The 18,373-nt window shown below is 33.2% G+C and overlaps 1 protein-coding gene across 3 annotated transcripts in view; it reads right to left on the bottom strand.

Annotated features, from left to right (window-relative positions):
• Nucleotides 1-18,373, bottom strand: part of PPIP5K2 (diphosphoinositol pentakisphosphate kinase 2) — a 71,441-nt gene that overhangs the window by 51,117 nt on the left and 1,951 nt on the right. For 2 of the 3 annotated variants that reach the window (XM_054513155.2, XM_054513164.2), the window contains exons 1-8: nucleotides 16,034-16,176; nucleotides 11,138-11,333; nucleotides 8,305-8,395; nucleotides 7,028-7,113; nucleotides 5,398-5,552; nucleotides 4,043-4,144; nucleotides 2,749-2,910; nucleotides 1,515-1,636 (exon numbers count right to left, since the gene is read on the bottom strand). In XM_054513155.2, coding sequence (XP_054369130.1) covers nucleotides 1,515-1,636; nucleotides 2,749-2,910; nucleotides 4,043-4,144; nucleotides 5,398-5,552; nucleotides 7,028-7,113; nucleotides 8,305-8,395; nucleotides 11,138-11,333; nucleotides 16,034-16,147 — 1,028 coding nt within the window. In that variant the 5' untranslated portion in view covers nucleotides 16,148-16,176. Of the gene's footprint in view, nucleotides 1-1,514; nucleotides 1,637-2,748; nucleotides 2,911-4,042; nucleotides 4,145-5,397; nucleotides 5,553-7,027; nucleotides 7,114-8,304; nucleotides 8,396-11,137; nucleotides 11,334-16,033; nucleotides 16,398-18,373 lie in introns of those variants that run through there. The other variant, XM_045899547.3, reaches the window with a different exon arrangement.

Genomic DNA, 18,373 nt, shown 5'->3' with positions numbered 1-18,373 from the left:
AGCAGTCCTAAACTGGTACATCAGGACACGCTGAAGAGATGCCATAAATTTGGAATTATTTATTATTTAGTTTTAAAGTATAAATCACAATGGAGTCAAATAAATCACTATAATTGCATTAAATCTACTCACAGATATATTCTGAAAACCAAGATTGCTTGCTTCTTCTTTATGGCCACAGGTCATCTCTTTTTTTTTTAGATTTTATTTATTTATTTAGAGAGAGAGTGTGCAAGAAGGGGGAGGGGCGGAGGGAGAAGGACAGAATCTCCAATAGACTCCCCACTGAGCATGGAGCCCTACATGGAGCTCGATCCCAGGACCCTGAGACTGTGACCTGAGCCAAAACCAAGAGTCAGATGCTCAACTGACTGAGCCACACAGGTGCCCCAGGGATCATTTCTTACCTATTTGTTGATCACTTTTGAAGTTACTCTAAATACCATGGCTCTTTTTAAACAAATGTCCATTATATTTTACTAATAGGGTTAACAATGGAAACATGTTAAGTAATTATAAAACATTTTTTGTTTGTTTAAATTTAGCATTTATTCATGCTAAAATTTAGCAAGCTCCCCCAAATTTCACCTTAAGTGAAGTTTACCAATCTTTAAAATATACTATAAAAGCTGACTCCAATGATGACAATACATTTTATTTTTTTTTTTAAAGATTTTTTTAATTTATTTATTTGACAGAGAGAGACACATTGAGAGAGGAGCACAGGCAGGGGGAGTGGAGGGGGGAGAGGCAGGCTTCCCGCTGAGCAGGGAGCCCGATGCGGGGCTTGATCCCAGGACCCTGGGACCATGACCTGAGCCAAAGGCAGACGCTTAACGACTGAGCCACCCAGGCGCCCCGACAATACATTTTAAAGTGTAAGTTTCTTATGGCTTTGTCATATATATTTTGAAATGGTTTAAAATTATTTGTCTTGTGAATCTTCTAAGTCAAGGTATAAGAAAATAGGTCAAAGAAAATAAAAATGGCATTTCTACATGCAGTTATTTCTTTTGGGTTCACTTGATAATCTCATGAGATTATCTTTAAGTGACATATAATTATAGAAAGCAGTGTCATTCAAAAAAACCCTGAATTCCAAATATTTCTATTCTACTCTGGTTATTTATTTCATCAGTGTTCATTTTTATATCCTAAAGTAAGAGAATCAAACTTTTTCAACTGTAATCTATATATCAAAAACTTGCAGAACAAAGTAATCTAATAAATTAGCTGGAATAATAACTGTATAGCACTTCTAAATCTTTAAGTTAAAATATCTTTAAGCCATCATCTATACTGGCCATAGATGACTCTGACTTTGATAACCCATAGTATAACTCAGGATTTGGCATAGTTCTTTGGGGATGTCATTTTATGAACATCGATTTTTATTCTAGAGCGCTTCCAGGACCCTGATCACTTGATGTTTACAATAATTTGGTCTCTGAATAGCTAGTCTGCATTAGCTGTAACAAAGGTAAAGAGGAGAAATATAAAGAAAGAATTCTTACCCAAGTATTTTTGCACAATCATCATAATACTTCATGGAATTTTTCACAAAACTGAAGCCATTGACATCACAGACATAGGACTGTCCATTGGCTCGTAACAAATCAAAACCACAAACTGTTTGCTATTTAAAATAAATTATAAACTTTAAAGTTACATTTGAATTAGGATTCACAGTTTTTTAGTCTTTTAACATATCAAATTTTATAAATGCCTAAAAATTCACTACTACTTATTAGTTTATTTCATAGTAAGTAATAAATGAAATTATTCATCTGTAACCTGAGTACTCTGAAAATATGTAAAACATACCATATGATCATTTGAGTTCCCCCGTGAAATAAATATAGAACAAAAATGCTTAAGAGATAAGAGAGGCCAAAAAATAACAAACTATTACAAGACATTCTTCAAGTAACATTTAATTAAAAAACAAGAGTAAAAATTTTTAAAGGCTTTGTTAAATTTTGTGATAGTAGAAATTATATCACTTTAATCCAAAAAAGCATAAAGGAAAAATAGTTTTGAAGATATGTCCCAGAGGAAATGTCCAATTATCCCTATGAATCTTTTTTTTTAAGAGATTTTATTTTTAAGCAATCTCTCCACCCAGTGTGGGATTCAAACTCACAACCCTGAAATCAAGAGTCACAGGCTCTACCAACTGAGCCAGCCAGGTGCTCCTCCCTCTGAATCTTTTACACCCTGACAACTATATCCTCGTGAGCACCTGAAATAAATTTACTTTATTTGGGAGAAGAAAACAGTTGCAAGGTAGGAATTTCCTACTCAGGCTCCTGAAATTTTCTATTTTCTGCATCTTATATTCAAATCATCACATATTAGTATATGTGATTTTAAGTCATGTCTTTTGGAATCCTGTTATTACATAATTAAAACAATTTATATAAAGCTATTAAAATGTATTTATAGACTAACATTCCTTCCACAAAAGTGACTTCAAATTATTAAGACATAAAGTATTTATTATTTAATAACCAGTAACACACTAGTTTTACATTATATACCCAAGACAAGACTTCAAAAGGTAAAGTTTATCCTTTAATAGATCAAGTTGTACTACTTCGGTCTAAATCTTTAACATACATTATTGGAAGCCTAATGATTTCACTGAGGGAATTAGTCAAATGTTAGAAGTAAAAAATTTTCTTTTACTCAAGAAAGAAAATTAGAATTTCTTTTACAGGGGTCTATATGGCCTGTAAAACATCCTACCTTAAAAGCAAGGCAGACTTTCCAGGCAATTAATTTCTCTCGTGCATTAAGAATAACAGGGTATCTAACTTCTTTTCCCTCACTGTCTCGTTCCACCTTGCCATCAAGCGCTGGAGATTTTCGAGCTTCAGCATGCGCATAATCTGGACCCACTGTATAAACCTTTAATAAATGTTAAAATTAAAAATTTATATATTATTTAAAATGTATTAAAAAGGCAGACAACAAATCAGAAGAAAAAATAATCAATAAAAAATACTTCAGTCTCCAGACTGTTCTTTTCACACTTCTATTTCACATGCCAAAATTTTCAATACACTGGAAAAGATTATAAATAATTAATTACATGGCAAAACTGCTAACATGAAGTTCTGTTCTCTACAGAGAATGATTATACTGAGCATTACGAGGGAACACGAGGTTGTATAGGATGTGATCTTTTCCAAATTTTTTTAGCTTAACCAAAGGAGAGGTACATGACAGAAGGAAGTAATGGCCAAAAGAAAGATTAAAAAACTGGGGGTGGTGGTGAGGGACAGCATACGCTGAAAGGCAGACAAGAAAGGGAACAGCACCCTGAGTAAAGGTAATCAACACAGAGGCCAGAGGCATTAAAGAGCACGATGTATTCAGGTAAGAGTAAGTTATTTGGTGCCTTTTATTCTGTAAGAAATAAGGTTCATAGGACAGACTGGGAAATATTCTGTATGCCACCCTTATGAACCTGATTATTACCCTAAGGTCAGCAAAATCCACAAGAGAATTTTAAAGGAGAGATTCATGATCAGGTCTACACCTTAGAAAAAAAGACAGTCTCGTTAGACAGAGACTGGATGAAGGTATAGCAGTTAAGACCTTATCTGTCACCAAATCAAACATATTGATTGTATTATACTACAGTTGTTGCAGATCTCAGAACATCATTTACACTAATCAGTGCTTAGAAACTAGTGGCTATTAGACCCTTACCCACTATATTTTATTATTTAATGTCCTTTTAAAGAAGCACACATATTATTGTATCACAAAGTTGGTTTTTAAATATTTTTGTAACTGCATTTCAATAAAATTTGTCTCCTTGGCAATCCTGTTTTAAGCACCAAAGAACATTACTCTAAAATAAGGGTCCATAGGCTTCAGACTGCCAAAGACATTCATAATTCAAAACAGATAAAGAATCCCTAGTCATAAAAAGAAAGAGATCCAGAATAGAGTCTATTCTCAGGGTACTCTCTTTTTCTGATATCGTTGGTAAACTAAATACAAAATTAAAATATACTGTAATCAGTCCTACCTTTACATCAGTACCATCTGTGGGCATAAACTCTTCATATATATATGAGCCTGTTTTTCGTACATTGCTTTCTGGGGAATAAACACTACTCCTACTGCCAATCTGAAAACAAAAGATGTCCACAAATATAAAAACTAAAATATTCATCTCATTTTTATAATATAACATTTTTACCATCTATTTCCATCTTAGATATTTCCAGAAACTTTTATTGGTGCACAAATATTTAACAACACTTGCTATAGAGTTGACACTGTATTATTTTCTGCTGTGATGTAACTTACATGTAAATTAAATTGCTAAGAATACAACAAACAGTAAGAGTAATGTTCCCAAGATTCAACCATGTTCTTGCACGTAACCCTCTTTTGTTCACTTCTTCCACCACAGAATTTTCCACTGTGTAAGTACACCATAATTCATTCATTCTATTAATGAATATTTAGGTTGTTTTCTAAGCTTTAGCCAGTAGAACAGTGTTGCTTTCAACATTCTTGTAAGTGTCCCATTTGCAAGAGCATTTCTAAGGTACAAACTACAAGTAGAATTACTAGGTGATAGAATTACTAGGTGGCTCATATTCAACTTACAAAGATAATGCCAAAATATTTTATGAACTGTTTTAACAATTTAGAGTCTTCTAGCAATGGATGTGAGTTCCCAATGCTCTACAACCTTGTCTATAATTGGTATTGTTAAACTTAATATTTGCCACTCTAATGGATATAAAATAGTATCTCACTGTGTTCTTACTTGCATTTCCATAATTGCTTGTAAGTGTACGTGCATTTTTAATCTTAATATATTGTTAAATTATGTTGCTAAGAGATAAAAGACCATATTAATTTACATTTCTGCCAACAACATTTGGGCTTGTGCTTGTTTTCCAACTATCTCAATCTTTTTGATCTTTCGCCAATCCAAAAAGTAATTCAATGTCATTACCTTTTAGACTTCATTTGCATTTCTTTTATTATGGGTACAGTTTTGAGCATACTTTCATAAATGTAAATGATATTGATATTACTTGTGTCTATGAATTATCTATCTTGGGGGCCATTTTTCTTAAAGACTACTGATCTTTACCTGAATTTCTCATATGCCAGATACATAAATGGAAGATAGAAAGAAAATCAAGTAATTTTCTTGGTATTTTGTATGTAGAAATTTTGCATAAACAACATTAAATAACTAAAATAATGCCTTGCTTTTCTAACAAAGAAGGATATCAGTTTGAATTTATCCCTGAATGATACATTCTCATTTAATCTTAGTTCCATTAAATACTTGACTACTTTTAGTAGAATTTGTATGAAGTGTGAATAACAGCATCCCCTAGGATAACAAAGGTTTACCTTTCGAAAAAGTCTTTGACTTCCACCACCAGCAGATGTTGGATAGTAAATGTAAACATTGTGATCTTCAGCACTGACTGGCTTTTCTACAAAAGGCTTTTGAAAAACTTCACCATTTACTTCTACATGATCTTCCCCTTCAATCAGATTGCATTCTAAACATCAAACATAACAGCAGGAATAATTACATATTGTATATTATCTACATATAATAATATTGTTAAAGTTTTTACTAGAATAGATTTACAAAGAAAAGTAACCTTGGATAATGTATGATTTGATTTTAATTAAAAATTTATGCAGAGGCGCCTGGGTGGTTCAGTTGGTTAAGTGTCCAACTCTTGGTTTCAGCTCAGGTTGTGATCTCATGGGTCTGGAGATGGAGCTCAGCCTCCAGCTCCACACTCAGGAGGGAAGTCTGCTTCAAGATTCTCTCCCCCTGCCCCTCCCCCCATCTCTCTCTCTAAAAAAATAAATAAATCTTTAAAAAAATATTTATGCAAACAACATATACCAAGATTTATGATCTATGACATTAAAAACTACAGTTGTTCTTCAAAACCTTATAAACCTGACATTTTACCTTATCATCCCATAGAATTCAACATTAGATATGAACTGATGCCAACAAGAAAGGCTGAGAAATTATTCTAGATTGCTTTCATCTTCTGAAAATTGTATGGAATCATTTGTATCACAGATATCATAAAACATGAAATTATTTAAGTTATTAAAGTAACCTATATAAAGTAAGCAAGCAATCGAATCAGGAAGTTAACTTTTTACCTCTAGACAAATGAGAGAAGTTCCCTGTTACAGATAATAAATACTATATCTGGTTTTTAACAAAAGTTGCTTTAAGGTACAATAAAATCATCAAAATTCCCCAAAATACCCTTGTCAGAATATTAAATCTTAAAGCAGAAAAACATTTATCTTGGCTTTTAGACTGTTACATATAACTTACATGCTACATTTTAGATAACCAGAAAAATGAAGCAAAGGGTGCTTTAGGATATTAATAAGTAGTAATATTTCTAAACTCCTAATCATCAGAAACTACAGTATCCTAGCATGAAGTTTCTAATCCTGAATTCAATAGTCATAGATAAATCACTTGTTTACCCCTAATCAATACAAATTTACTAAGCATGTAATTTAAAAATTCTTTATGATTCCCAGATATATGTCAAATGTAGAACAAAGAAAAGTAAGATATAGAACTCTTAAATTATTAGTGGGCCTTTTAGCTTATAGTACCACACTTCAACTGAACATAATGCTTACGTGGCTCATTAAAAAAAAAAGTAAATAGAACAGTATGAGTTCTTTGAATTCCTTCTACTTAATTATAGAAAGGAAGGGGCTCAAAAGTATGTTGAGTGACAAAAGGTAGCTTGCTCAAAATCTCATATTCTGGGGCGCCTGGGTGGCTCTGTCGTTAAGCGTTTGCCTTTGGCTCAGGTCATGATCCCAGGGTCCTGGGATCGAGCCCCACATCGGGCTCCCTGCTCGACAGGAAGCCTGCTTCTCCCTCTCCCACTCCCCCTGCTTGTGTTCCCTCTCTCGCTGTGTCTCTGCCAAATAAATAAATAAAATCTTAAAAAAAAAAAAAATCTCATATTCTTACCTTTGGGATTATTTGGGTCACGGTTCAAAATTGCATAACGAGGAAGTAAAATACCTTCAGCTTGAAGAATACTATATACTTCTCTTCTGAAGAAAAAGGAAAACATTTGCTCTATTTGAAGAGTACATTAAGGCATGGATATCAAGTCTTATTTTTTAAATAAATCAAATAAATCCTTAAAAATATTGAAAATTTCTAAGGAAATATTCAGCCATATTAGAACAAAAATGTATGCACACAATACTTCATGTGGCATATTTAAATATTAATATTTAAAATTGGGAATATAAATATATAAAAAGAAATGGTTAAATACAAAGTTGCTATATGGCAATGACAGAATATTACCTATTAAAAACTTTATACTCAAAGAATATTTAATGACATGGGAAAATGTTCATAGTATTTTAAGAGAAAAGTGACCCTAATTTAGTAAAATGTGAGTGGATGTATGCATTGCTTTCTACATGAAAAAATATGATAGACAGTAGCAGGGTTAAATACCTTTATGCTTTTATTTTCCAAATTTCTTAAAGCAAATATGCATTTATATATATATATATATATATATATATATGTATATATAACATAGAAGCATGTATTAATATGTAAACCTATGGAAAATGTTTTAAAATGTTAGATATTGATAATGTTTACTATCTGGAAGAACAGGAAAAAAAACAAAACCAAAAAACTATTGGGCCTTAAATTTTATAAAGCATTTTCACACATATAATCTCATATTGTAATGCTATCCACAAAAGAAAACTGAATGTTGGTGAAATTGTAAGGGTAGCCATCAGAGTGAAACATCACTCAAACAAAATAAATAAATACATTTGTATTCTACAGTTTCCCTTAGAAATCCATGCTTTCAGCCTGTAAAATGAACGCTAAGATATATCACGAGATATTTTTCAAAATTGCTGCACTATTCAATTAAAAAAAAAGTCTAGTTATAATGAGTATAACCCTAATTTCATCTTCAGTCACATAACAGAGAAGTTGTTCATAATTTTCAATGGTTCAGTAGGCTCTGGAAATTAAACAAAGCTGGTTTAAGTCCTTGTTCCACTATTGACAGAACTACTTGTGACTCTGGGCAAATTAATTCAGGATTGAGTTTCTTCATCTATAAAACTGGGTATAAATACCTATTTCTAAGTATTATTTAGAGGATACCACAAATTAATGTATATGAAAACACCTGAGGTCAGCTTACAGTAGATACTAAATGTTATTTTTCTTCCCTTAATTCAGCCATCTCCATCACTCACCTATCTTGTATGAGATACTGCATATTCAAGTCATTGATTACAAATGGATTCCTGAGTTTTGCATAGGCAACTGCTTTGTCCAGTGGAAATCCTAAGAACACATATTATTAACATATTCTGTACAATCTCAAGATAAGTTGACATCTATAACTTATATCTATTTGATTTTATGCCACTTCCCACAAAAGGTTAATTTAATTATGCATATAATTGCTTTCCATATAATGCATGGAAAAATACATAAAACTTGACATAACTGGTACTATTAATAAGTCTTATTTTTTCCTAGTTAATTTGATTGATAAGGCACAACAAGCCAGTGGCTATATAACCAAATGGAGAGCACTGACATGTTAGTCAATGCCTGATTATTCAAAGTCACCTGATAACAGGTTAAGATTACCTCATACACAAACAAAACTTCTATATAAATAAGTATATCACAGTCACTTGGTAATTTAAAAAAAAAATAAATATAACTTCTTCTCACTTTAGTTTGATATTTATACATATAAAATTGCCAATAATTCAAAGAACTTGTGTATCTTTAAAAATAGCAAAAACAAAAGTTAATTCACATACAATAGATATGCTCTAAATATAAAATATATGAGTAGAATCATACTTGCTGTAACTAGGTCAATGTTAAGGTATCAGAAATTAACTCCCTAAAATTTCTAGACTTTGATAAAACTACTAATTACATGGAAAACAAATCGAATGGCAACTATAGTAAGAGGTCTAAAAAAAATCTAAAGCATTTTAATAATTATACCACACTCTCTGTATTGACACTAAAAATCTCCAATTTTATCCAACAATACCTATTATTAAGAGATGGTATGGCAGTATACCATAGAGTCTAATAAAACAGGGTTCAAAATCCTGGCTCCAGGGGCGCCTGGGTGGCTCAGTTGGTTAAGCGACTGCCTTCGGCTCAGATCATGATCCTGGAGTCCCGGGATCGAGTCCCGCATCCGGCTCCCTGCTCGGCAGGGAGTCTGCTTCTCCCTCTGACCCTCCTCCCTCTCATGCTCCCTGTCTCTCATTCTCTTTGTCTCAAATAAATAAATAAATAAAATCTTAAAAAAAAAAAAAAATCCTGGCTCCATCTTTCATTAGCTATGTGACCCTGGGTAAATTTATTTAACATCTCTAAGTCCCTGATTCCCAGCTGTAAATGGGTATTATAGAAGTTTTACCTAGTAGACTTTTTGAGGAACTAGATAAAGGAGTGTATATAAAACATTTAACATAGTCCCTGACAGAGTAAGCTACCAATAAATATTTATTATTCCTTAAACGACAATATTTTAAAGAATATCTTGTCTAAGGAAAAGAGGAAAAATCAGTAAGCATGCATAACTTTTGAATTTAACCTTGGGTACTATAGAATACCTGTGAAGACACTGTATTTTGTACCATTATCAGAACAGTTGAGGGGAAGTAAGTACTAAGGCATACTGAAGTTAACAAAACTAAACAAAAAACTATAGTCAGTTAAAAAAGACTTATTCCTAAATTCCTCTTAGTTTTTAAAATTTAATAAAAGTACTCTATAACAAGAATCACTTCCACAAATTACAAACCCTTCTCGTGTTGTAAAGACTCTGCGAAGAATTCATTACTTGTCATCAAGATAGCTCAATGTCTATGATTTAAAGCATCCTAACGGAATTCAGCATATAGGAACCTCTGTAACAGTTCTCTGGTTCTGTTGTTGTTAAAGAGGAACTTTTTCCTTACCAAGAGACAGCATATGGGATATGACCTTAGATAGCACCTAGTTTTTACAGGCAAAAAAAAAAAAGCTTTGGTAGGAAGAACCATGTGGTAGTGAGGGAAGACCACCTAACCCTGAAGGATAAGCCAATTTTAAGATTCTCTGAAGTAAAGGACATCAATTTATAAAGAAGACCAGGGCCTTGGCTTCTCTATAGGCTACAGGAGCACAAAAAGTCTCAATCATGCTCCATCCCCTTCTTGCTGAAGGAGAAGTTTCTTGAACACTTAACTAAAGTAAAACTTTAACACAGCTGGAGATTACATATTTTGATAACAAAGTGATTTAATATGAATACATTTATAACTGAGCATGCATCTTTTAAATTATAGTTCTTAGAAATTCACTTAATTCACAGATTCCTGGGTTATAAATTTTCAAATATTCACTAATAATTTTGATCAGTATGAAGGCATACTTTACCATCAAGTAATATTTATGTTTAATTAATATTTCTGTTTGATTTGTAAAAGAAACCAAGTAAAATTGAAAATTCAAACATTAAGTTCTTCAGAAATAAAATATGAATATGTATATGAGGAAAGACAGATCATTTTCTATATGGCAAAAGCATATGGCTTAAAATATCTAATAATTCAAGAATTTATTCTAAGTAACTTAGAGTAGTGCAAAAAAAGATATGCATTAAAAGAGTTCATAATAGCCTTATTTCTAATAGTGAAAATTGGAGACTATCTAACTATTAGGATAACAGTTAAATATGTTATAGGACATCCTCATGACGACACACTATGATGACGTTAAAAATCAGGTCTTTGAAGAATGTAATGGAGGGGAAAAAAACCTCTTGATATAACTAATGAAAAAATTAAATATAAAATTACATACACACAACCACAGTAAAGTTGTTTAAAAAAATACATAGAGAAAAAAATGACTGAAAAGAAATATATCAAAATATTAACATTACTGATATGTGAGATGGGTGAGTTTAATTTTATTTTTCTGTTTTATCTAATACTCTACAATTAATATGTATTAGGCTTATTATAAGAGGATAAAGGGAGTTCCCACCCCATTCTTTAATACCTTTAGAATGGAAAGAAATAAGACAATCACATAAAGGCCAGTTTTCGACTGGTTCATTCAAAATAACATCTTCTTCAAATACTTCTACTGTGATATATTTAAATAAGGAGATCCGTTCAAGAATTTCCTTCATTGGTTTGGATTTGGATTTCTTTGCCATGGAACATATTCCAACCACAATCTGCCTTTCTGGTGGCTAAAACAGAAAGAAAACAACAACAACAAAAAATCAGGTTGACTTAATACAAATCCAAAGTAGAGCTATATTAAATCTTTTTCAGAAACAGATGCAGGATGTAATCAATACAAATGATACGTTAACCAAAAAAGGCATTTTTCAAAATTACATTTTTGTTATAATAAATAACAAATAATAGTTGTCTACAAAAGTCTGGAAAGCTTTCAGGACATCGTTACTATTTTCATTCTGATTTTAAACTTAAACAGATACTCCTTCCTTAACTGTTTCTAGTACTTATTTACCTTTGCCACAACAGAAAGGGGAAAATGAGGGCCAAAACCTATCTAATCCAGGTAAAAAGACCAATGAGAGTGAGATAAAGAGTTCTCTTGCCTAAAATAAGATATTCTGACTACAAAGCGATAGTATACAGTGTTAAACTATTTTTGTAGATTGAGCCTGAATAGGAGTTGGTCACCAGTGACAACTTGGAAGAAAATTTTGGAGAAAGCCAAACTAACAGAGGTGTCAATGCTCTTTGAAACTCCAATCTTCATACTCAATATTCCTGTCTACTGGTGTTGCTCATCTCTGACACCCTTGCTACAGCTCAAAGGCCATGGTTCGTCCTAAAACTAAAAAAAACAGGATATAGAAATACTTTATAAGTAGTTCACAGGTTTACAAAATTACTCAAGATTCATTCTGAGATCTTTGCATTCAAGTAATTAAGCGTTTTATCGAATAAATAAAGCTGTGCTCAGTTTTTTTTTTTTTAGTTCTCCCTCTTCCATATTTTATATATTTCACGATATTGTAATCTGAGCTCAAAAGTGTTTTACTAGACTTTCTCTTATTATAAATCTAAAAATAAAATTGGGTAACATCAGATTTAAATTACCATTCTTTATGTCTAAAATTAGATTTCTTCATCGCCTCTTCTAACTCATATGAAATTTAGAGCTCAAACTGGTATTAAATTTCATTGTAAATCCTAATCTCCCTGGGATCTGCTGTTTTTCCTCCTTGATCATCCATTTTATGTTCCTTTACTCAATTCTTTCCTGATCAAAAGTCTCTACATAGCTCATGATGTTCCTAATGAATACTTCCCCAGCCAACAAAAGATATTTGCAAATGATATATCCATTAAGGGGTCAATTTTTAAAATATATAAAGAACTCATACAACTCAACACCAAAAAAATCAAATAATGCAATTAAAAAATGGGCAGAGGAACTTAACAGACATTTCTCCAAAGAAGACATACAGGTGGGCAAAAGATTTATGAAAAGATGCTTAAAATCACTTATCATCAGGAAAATGCAAATCAAAACCACAATGAGATATCACCTCACACCAGTAAGAATGGCTAGTATCAAAAAGACAAGAATATCAAGTGCTATCCTTGTGTAGTACTGTTGCTGGGAATGTAAAATGGTATGGCCACTGTGAAAGATAGTATGAAGGGTCCTCAAAAAATTAAAAATAGAAATACCATATGACCCATTAATTCTACTTCTGGGTATTTACCAAGAAAACAAAAACACTAATTCAAAAAGATATGTTGACTGCACCATTATTTACAATAGCCAAGATATGCAAGCAATCTAAGTGTCCATCAGTAAATGAATGGATAAAGAAGGTATAGTATATATATTTGTCAGCCATAAAAAAGGATAAAATCTTGTTACTCACAACAACATGGATGGACCTACAGGGTATTATGCTAAGTGAAATAAGTCAGTCAGAAAGACAAATGCCCTATGATTTCACTTAACATGGGGAATCTAAAAACCAAAACAAATAGACTCAAATACAGAAAACAGCCTGGTGGCTGCCAGAGGGAAGGGGGATGGTGGGATGGGTAAAAATGGCAAAGGGGATTAAGAGGTATGCAGACTTTTAGTTATAACATAGATAAGCCATGGAGATGAAAAGTACAGCAGAGGGAATATAGTCAATAACAGTAACTTTGTATGGTGACCAGACGGTAACTACACTTATCATGGTGAGCATTCTGTAATGTATGTAATTACTGAATCACCATGTTGTACACATGAAACAATTATGTCAGTTATACTCCAGTAAAAAAAAAAACCACTCAACCTAACATTTCCCATTGCTTTACAATTAAAAAAAAAAAAAAAGGCTACTAGGCTAAAGTGTATTTATTACAGATCTATTTAATATCTACTCCTTAGCTAAGATGAACTAGAAACTTCCAAGTTTAAAATGAACAAATAAGCCTGCATTATTAAGACAAAACTATAAATTTTCCTATAGGTAAAATCTTGGAAGCATGAAAATAACTGTTTAGACAGATCTGAGTTACTTTGATAGATTTAATGTCTAAGATGAAATTCATACCTTTATTTTTCTGAAATTCATACCTTTAATCCTAAAAATAGGAGAATGATCTGGAACAAATCATTTGTCAATCTATAGGCCAAATGAACCAAATCAAGCTTCTCAAAAGTGTCAACTATGCACCAGAAATGTGACTCAATTTAATTAGTACCAATATTCCAAGAATTACACTAAGTGCTGAAGTTAGATATACAGAAACTACCTATCCTCAAAGTGCTGTGAATCAAACAGATCACAGTAATAATGTAGTACATTATGATACATGGAATACAAGTATATACGTCAAGGTATAGAAATAGTACTGAGGGGGCACCTGGGTGGCTCAGTTGGTTAAGCATCTGCCTTTGGCTTAGGTCATGATCCTGGGGTCCTGGGATTGAGCCCCATGTCAGGCTCCCTGCTCAGTGAGGAGTCTGCTTCTCCCTCTCCCTCTCCCTCTCCCCCTCCCCCTGCTTGTGCATGCTCTTTCTCTCTCTCTCTCAAATAAAATCTTAAAAAAAAAAATAGTACCGAGGAAGAAGTATTCAAGATTATAAGGAGAAGGGGAAGAATGAATAGGGAATATGAGCAAGGTTTTGAAGAATGAAAAACAATTCATAAGGTACCCCTCAGAAAAGGGCATTTCACAGAGATGAAGAAATACACACAACAGCAAAGAGGCATGGTACAACATGGAATAATATATGAAAAACAAAAATTTGATATTGTTGAAACATAAAAGGTAGAAGGGAAGAGAGACTAGTACAATTCTAGATATAAGGGACAGACAAAAGTCCTTATTTGTAAGAAATGGACTTGATCTGTCAGTGATGTTCACAGAATGTTCAGATGAACTCAGGCGAAAAGGGGTAGGGGTAGCAGAGGCTGAGTCAATAGTACTTTCTAGCTTAAGTCAGACAGATAAAACATGTTTTATTTATTGGACTCCTGGATAACACTTCAGATGAAGAAAAATTTTGCCATTAAGAGAAGCCTGAAAATCATTTTTTCTGGGGTGGGGGGGGGGTAGAATAGGTTTTAAGTGAATGACAGTCTCATTTGCATTTCAGATATGTGTAACGGCATGGTGAAAAGTGTTAAATAACTATGGAAAATGATGTCAATAATCATCCAATAGCTATTTTTGGTTTGTTTTTTTACTACTTTTACCAAGTATAACAGGTTTTGGTTTGAAAACAAAATTATCAGGGTGCCTTCATGGCTCAGTCGGTTAAGCGGTTGACTCTTGGTTTGGGTTCAAGGTCCTGAGATCAAGCCCTGCGTCGGGCTTTGCGCTCAACATGGAGCCTGCTTGGGACTGTCTCACTCTCCTTCTGCCCCTCCCCACCACCCTCCCTCTTTCTGTCTGTCTGTCTCTCAAATAAATAAATAAATCTTAAAAAAATTATCTTTTCAACTGGAAATGTAAGAAAAAACAAACATAAGTTTGTATCTTAAATCAGTTTTCCCAGTAAAGCAATCTACTTCTAAAGGGAAAACAAGAAAAATGTTGAGCTAATGTAACTACAGTAAAATGAACATAATAAATGTGTGTTATTCCTAAAGATCCAGTACAGCTATACCTCCTAGTAGATCAGATCAAAAAGAAAACAAGACTTACGCACTTATACACCTCTCTGGATATTTGAGGTAGCCTCTTCTTCTAGTCACACAGTTACAGACTTCTGAATAGTTAATATATAAGGCTATCTTTGGGTCAACCACCACTTGTATCGACAGCATGACAAACTTAACGAAGCTGGCTAAGTCCTTCTTTAGTACCTTTAAAATTATTTCTTCCAACTTACTTCTTTATCTTGATGTACTTTTTTTTAAAATTTTATTATGTTATGTTAATCACCATACATTACATCATTCGTTTTTGATGTAGCGTTCCGTGATTCATTGTTTGTGCATAACACCCAGTGCTCCATGCAGAACGTGCCCTCCTCAATACCCACCACCAGGCTAACCCCTCCCCCCACCCCCACCCCTCTAGAACCCTCAGTTTGTACTTTTCAGGTACTTCCACACACAAGAAACCCTTTTGGTTTATGGCCCTGATTATTCTCTCCTTGCCACGTTTTCAACTGATTCCTGTGTTATGCTAGGCATACCAGTGAACATATCATGAAAGACATCATTAAACAACTTAAAAGTCTGACCCCTAATTGGATTTCTTGATGCATCATAGATTCAATAATGCTACTAGTGAAACATAACATGCTTTTACAGCACAGAAGATTTCCAATAAATTTCTATGTACAGAAATGTCTTCACAATTTAGAAAGTATTAATTCACCTTGACAGTGATTAGCAAGAACCCTATAGTGTACTGGTCTTTTCTCATCAAACAAACAACTTACAGACTCATCCTCTTCCTCCTCATCTTCATCTGCATGGTGGAAGAAATGTCGATAATTTCCTGAGTTTATTTCTGTATCTTCAGGTCCAACAAAGAATCTGGGGGTCTCACTCATTTTTATTTCATCTGATACAGATATAAAGCACTATACTAAAACTGCTCCTAAATAAACCATTCTCTCTATACTAGCTGACACAGAGCTCTGTTGCAGCTTGTTTTTGCTTATACAAGCACTTGAAATTGTGATGACAGTTAGTTGGCAAATGTTCTTTTGTTCTCTGATATCATCGCTTCATTGTTGATGAAGTTTAAAAGACAAAGAGTGAGGCTATTGCTTCAGTGAGTTGATGCAGTAATCTTTCTACCTAAAATGCAATGAAAAAATTAATTTTGGAGCTGTACTTCAAAAACATTCATGTAAAAGTAAATGACACGTGTAAAATCATGACCAGTACCTTGATGCATACCTTCAAATGAAAAGACATTTGCTTCCATAAAATTAAAAAAATTAGGCTCTCATCGTCAATAACCTACATTTTATCAATTTGACAAACTGATTCAAAAATAACAAAAAGAAAGTAATAAAATAACAAAGTAACAACAAAAATACACACTAAATTCAAGTCCAAAAATATCTAACAAATGAGAAAATTCTTCAAATTATAACAAAATTCCATTAAAAGCTAGATAACTCTGCAACACAGTTAAGTAATACCTGAATAGAATAGAAAAAAACAAAACCAGATAAAATGTAATGTGGGTTTAAAACCCACTGAAAGCTATAAATCAATTTGAAATTTCGTCAAATCAATTTTTAAAAGACTTTAACTAGAAAGCTCAGGGGATAAAACCGTGTTGCATTTTAGACTCAAAAAAAAAATCAACAAAACAAGATTAGAATAAAAACAAGATTTCTTTCTATGTTAGATAGAACTGCAAAGTCTAACTCCCAAACTCTTATTCCTAAAGATCTAATTTTAGTTTAATTGGTGGTTCCCTATTAAATATTAAAACCCTAGTGTACCTAGCCAGGCTTCACTTTATGCAACTTTCAAATTAAAATTTCACAGTGTAATGAAATTTCAAACAGTTGGTGATTAAAAAATTAAAGTAAAATATCTGTTCAGAAGACAAATACTACGCAACTCTCATTTTTAAATTGGAAACTACCATGCTACTCAGTAGTCACAATCAAAGAAGTGGTTCTCAAACTTCACACATCAGAATCACCAGGAGGGCTTGTTAAAATACTAAACTAAAAAGTCTCAAAGTAGGACCTGATACTCTAAAAATTCCAACCTGATGCTCATACTGCTGGTCTGGAAATCAACATTGAGAACCACTGCTCTCGACTTTGACAAAAGTGGGTTAGAAAGCTTTTTCTGATAGTTGCTCGGTTCTGTGTCCTTAACTAAGTTATTGAAACTCTCTAGCCACCATCTGTAAAATGGGATAAATCTCATTAATTATTTTGCAAATTAAATGACAATGAAGACATAACAGCAATTAGCACAAGGTAAGCATTTAGTAAATGTTAGCTATTTATTTATCTTGCTGGCTTTTATAATTAAGACCGAGATTCCTACCTAACTTAACTAGCACAAAACAAATACAAACAATTCAATTTAGAAGGAACCTATTTACTACCCATGTAATGAAGCCACGGAAACTCCTTCTTGTCGCCGCCGCTGCTGCTGGAGACCTCATTACATGTTTTCCAATCTTACCACACTGCTTGAGACTATCAAGAACACAACTGCCTGGAATAAACACTCATCTCCTTCACAGATCTGCCATGGTCAAAGCTGCTTAATCCTTAAAATGATACCATGGATCATCCATCAGTCCTATGTAGTATTCAGAAAGCCTCCTTCCTTGAGGAGCCTGAACAGACACATGACCAATTTTCCTGAAATCCTAAAAGCATTTTCCAATGAAAGCACTGTTGTAAATGGTGACTCCAGTTCCAGGGAACTATTACTACAGCTACATAATAGGTTATTAAATTAGGCTTCTGCATGCTGGCAAAGGCAGCCAAGCATCATTTAGAAGTGTATACAAAAAAGCCCATGCCAAGTTTCACAAAACCTTCACACTGATTTTTCCCTTCTTCAAACATTCATGAACTATATTTTGCTGAGCCTGTCTCTCCTTCTACTTATAATTCACTACTGTCCTTGAAAGTTCCAATTCCTCCTTCAATAATTAACTGCAAAGTCCTCAATAAATGCTTTTCTGACAACTATCATGCTTCTGCCAACCCCTAAATACACATCAGCATCTTTCCCATCCTCCATGATCCACAGCGTTTGGGATATATCTTTACAATTACCTGTTTCCA

The sequence above is a fragment of the Mirounga angustirostris genome, unplaced genomic scaffold (assembly GCF_029215605.1).
Source record: "Mirounga angustirostris isolate CCGP_5_RB_7025 unplaced genomic scaffold, mMirAng1.0.hap1 SCAF_7, whole genome shotgun sequence".
NCBI lineage: Eukaryota > Metazoa > Chordata > Mammalia > Carnivora > Phocidae > Mirounga > Mirounga angustirostris.
This window is presented reverse-complemented; position numbering and strand designations above follow the sequence as displayed.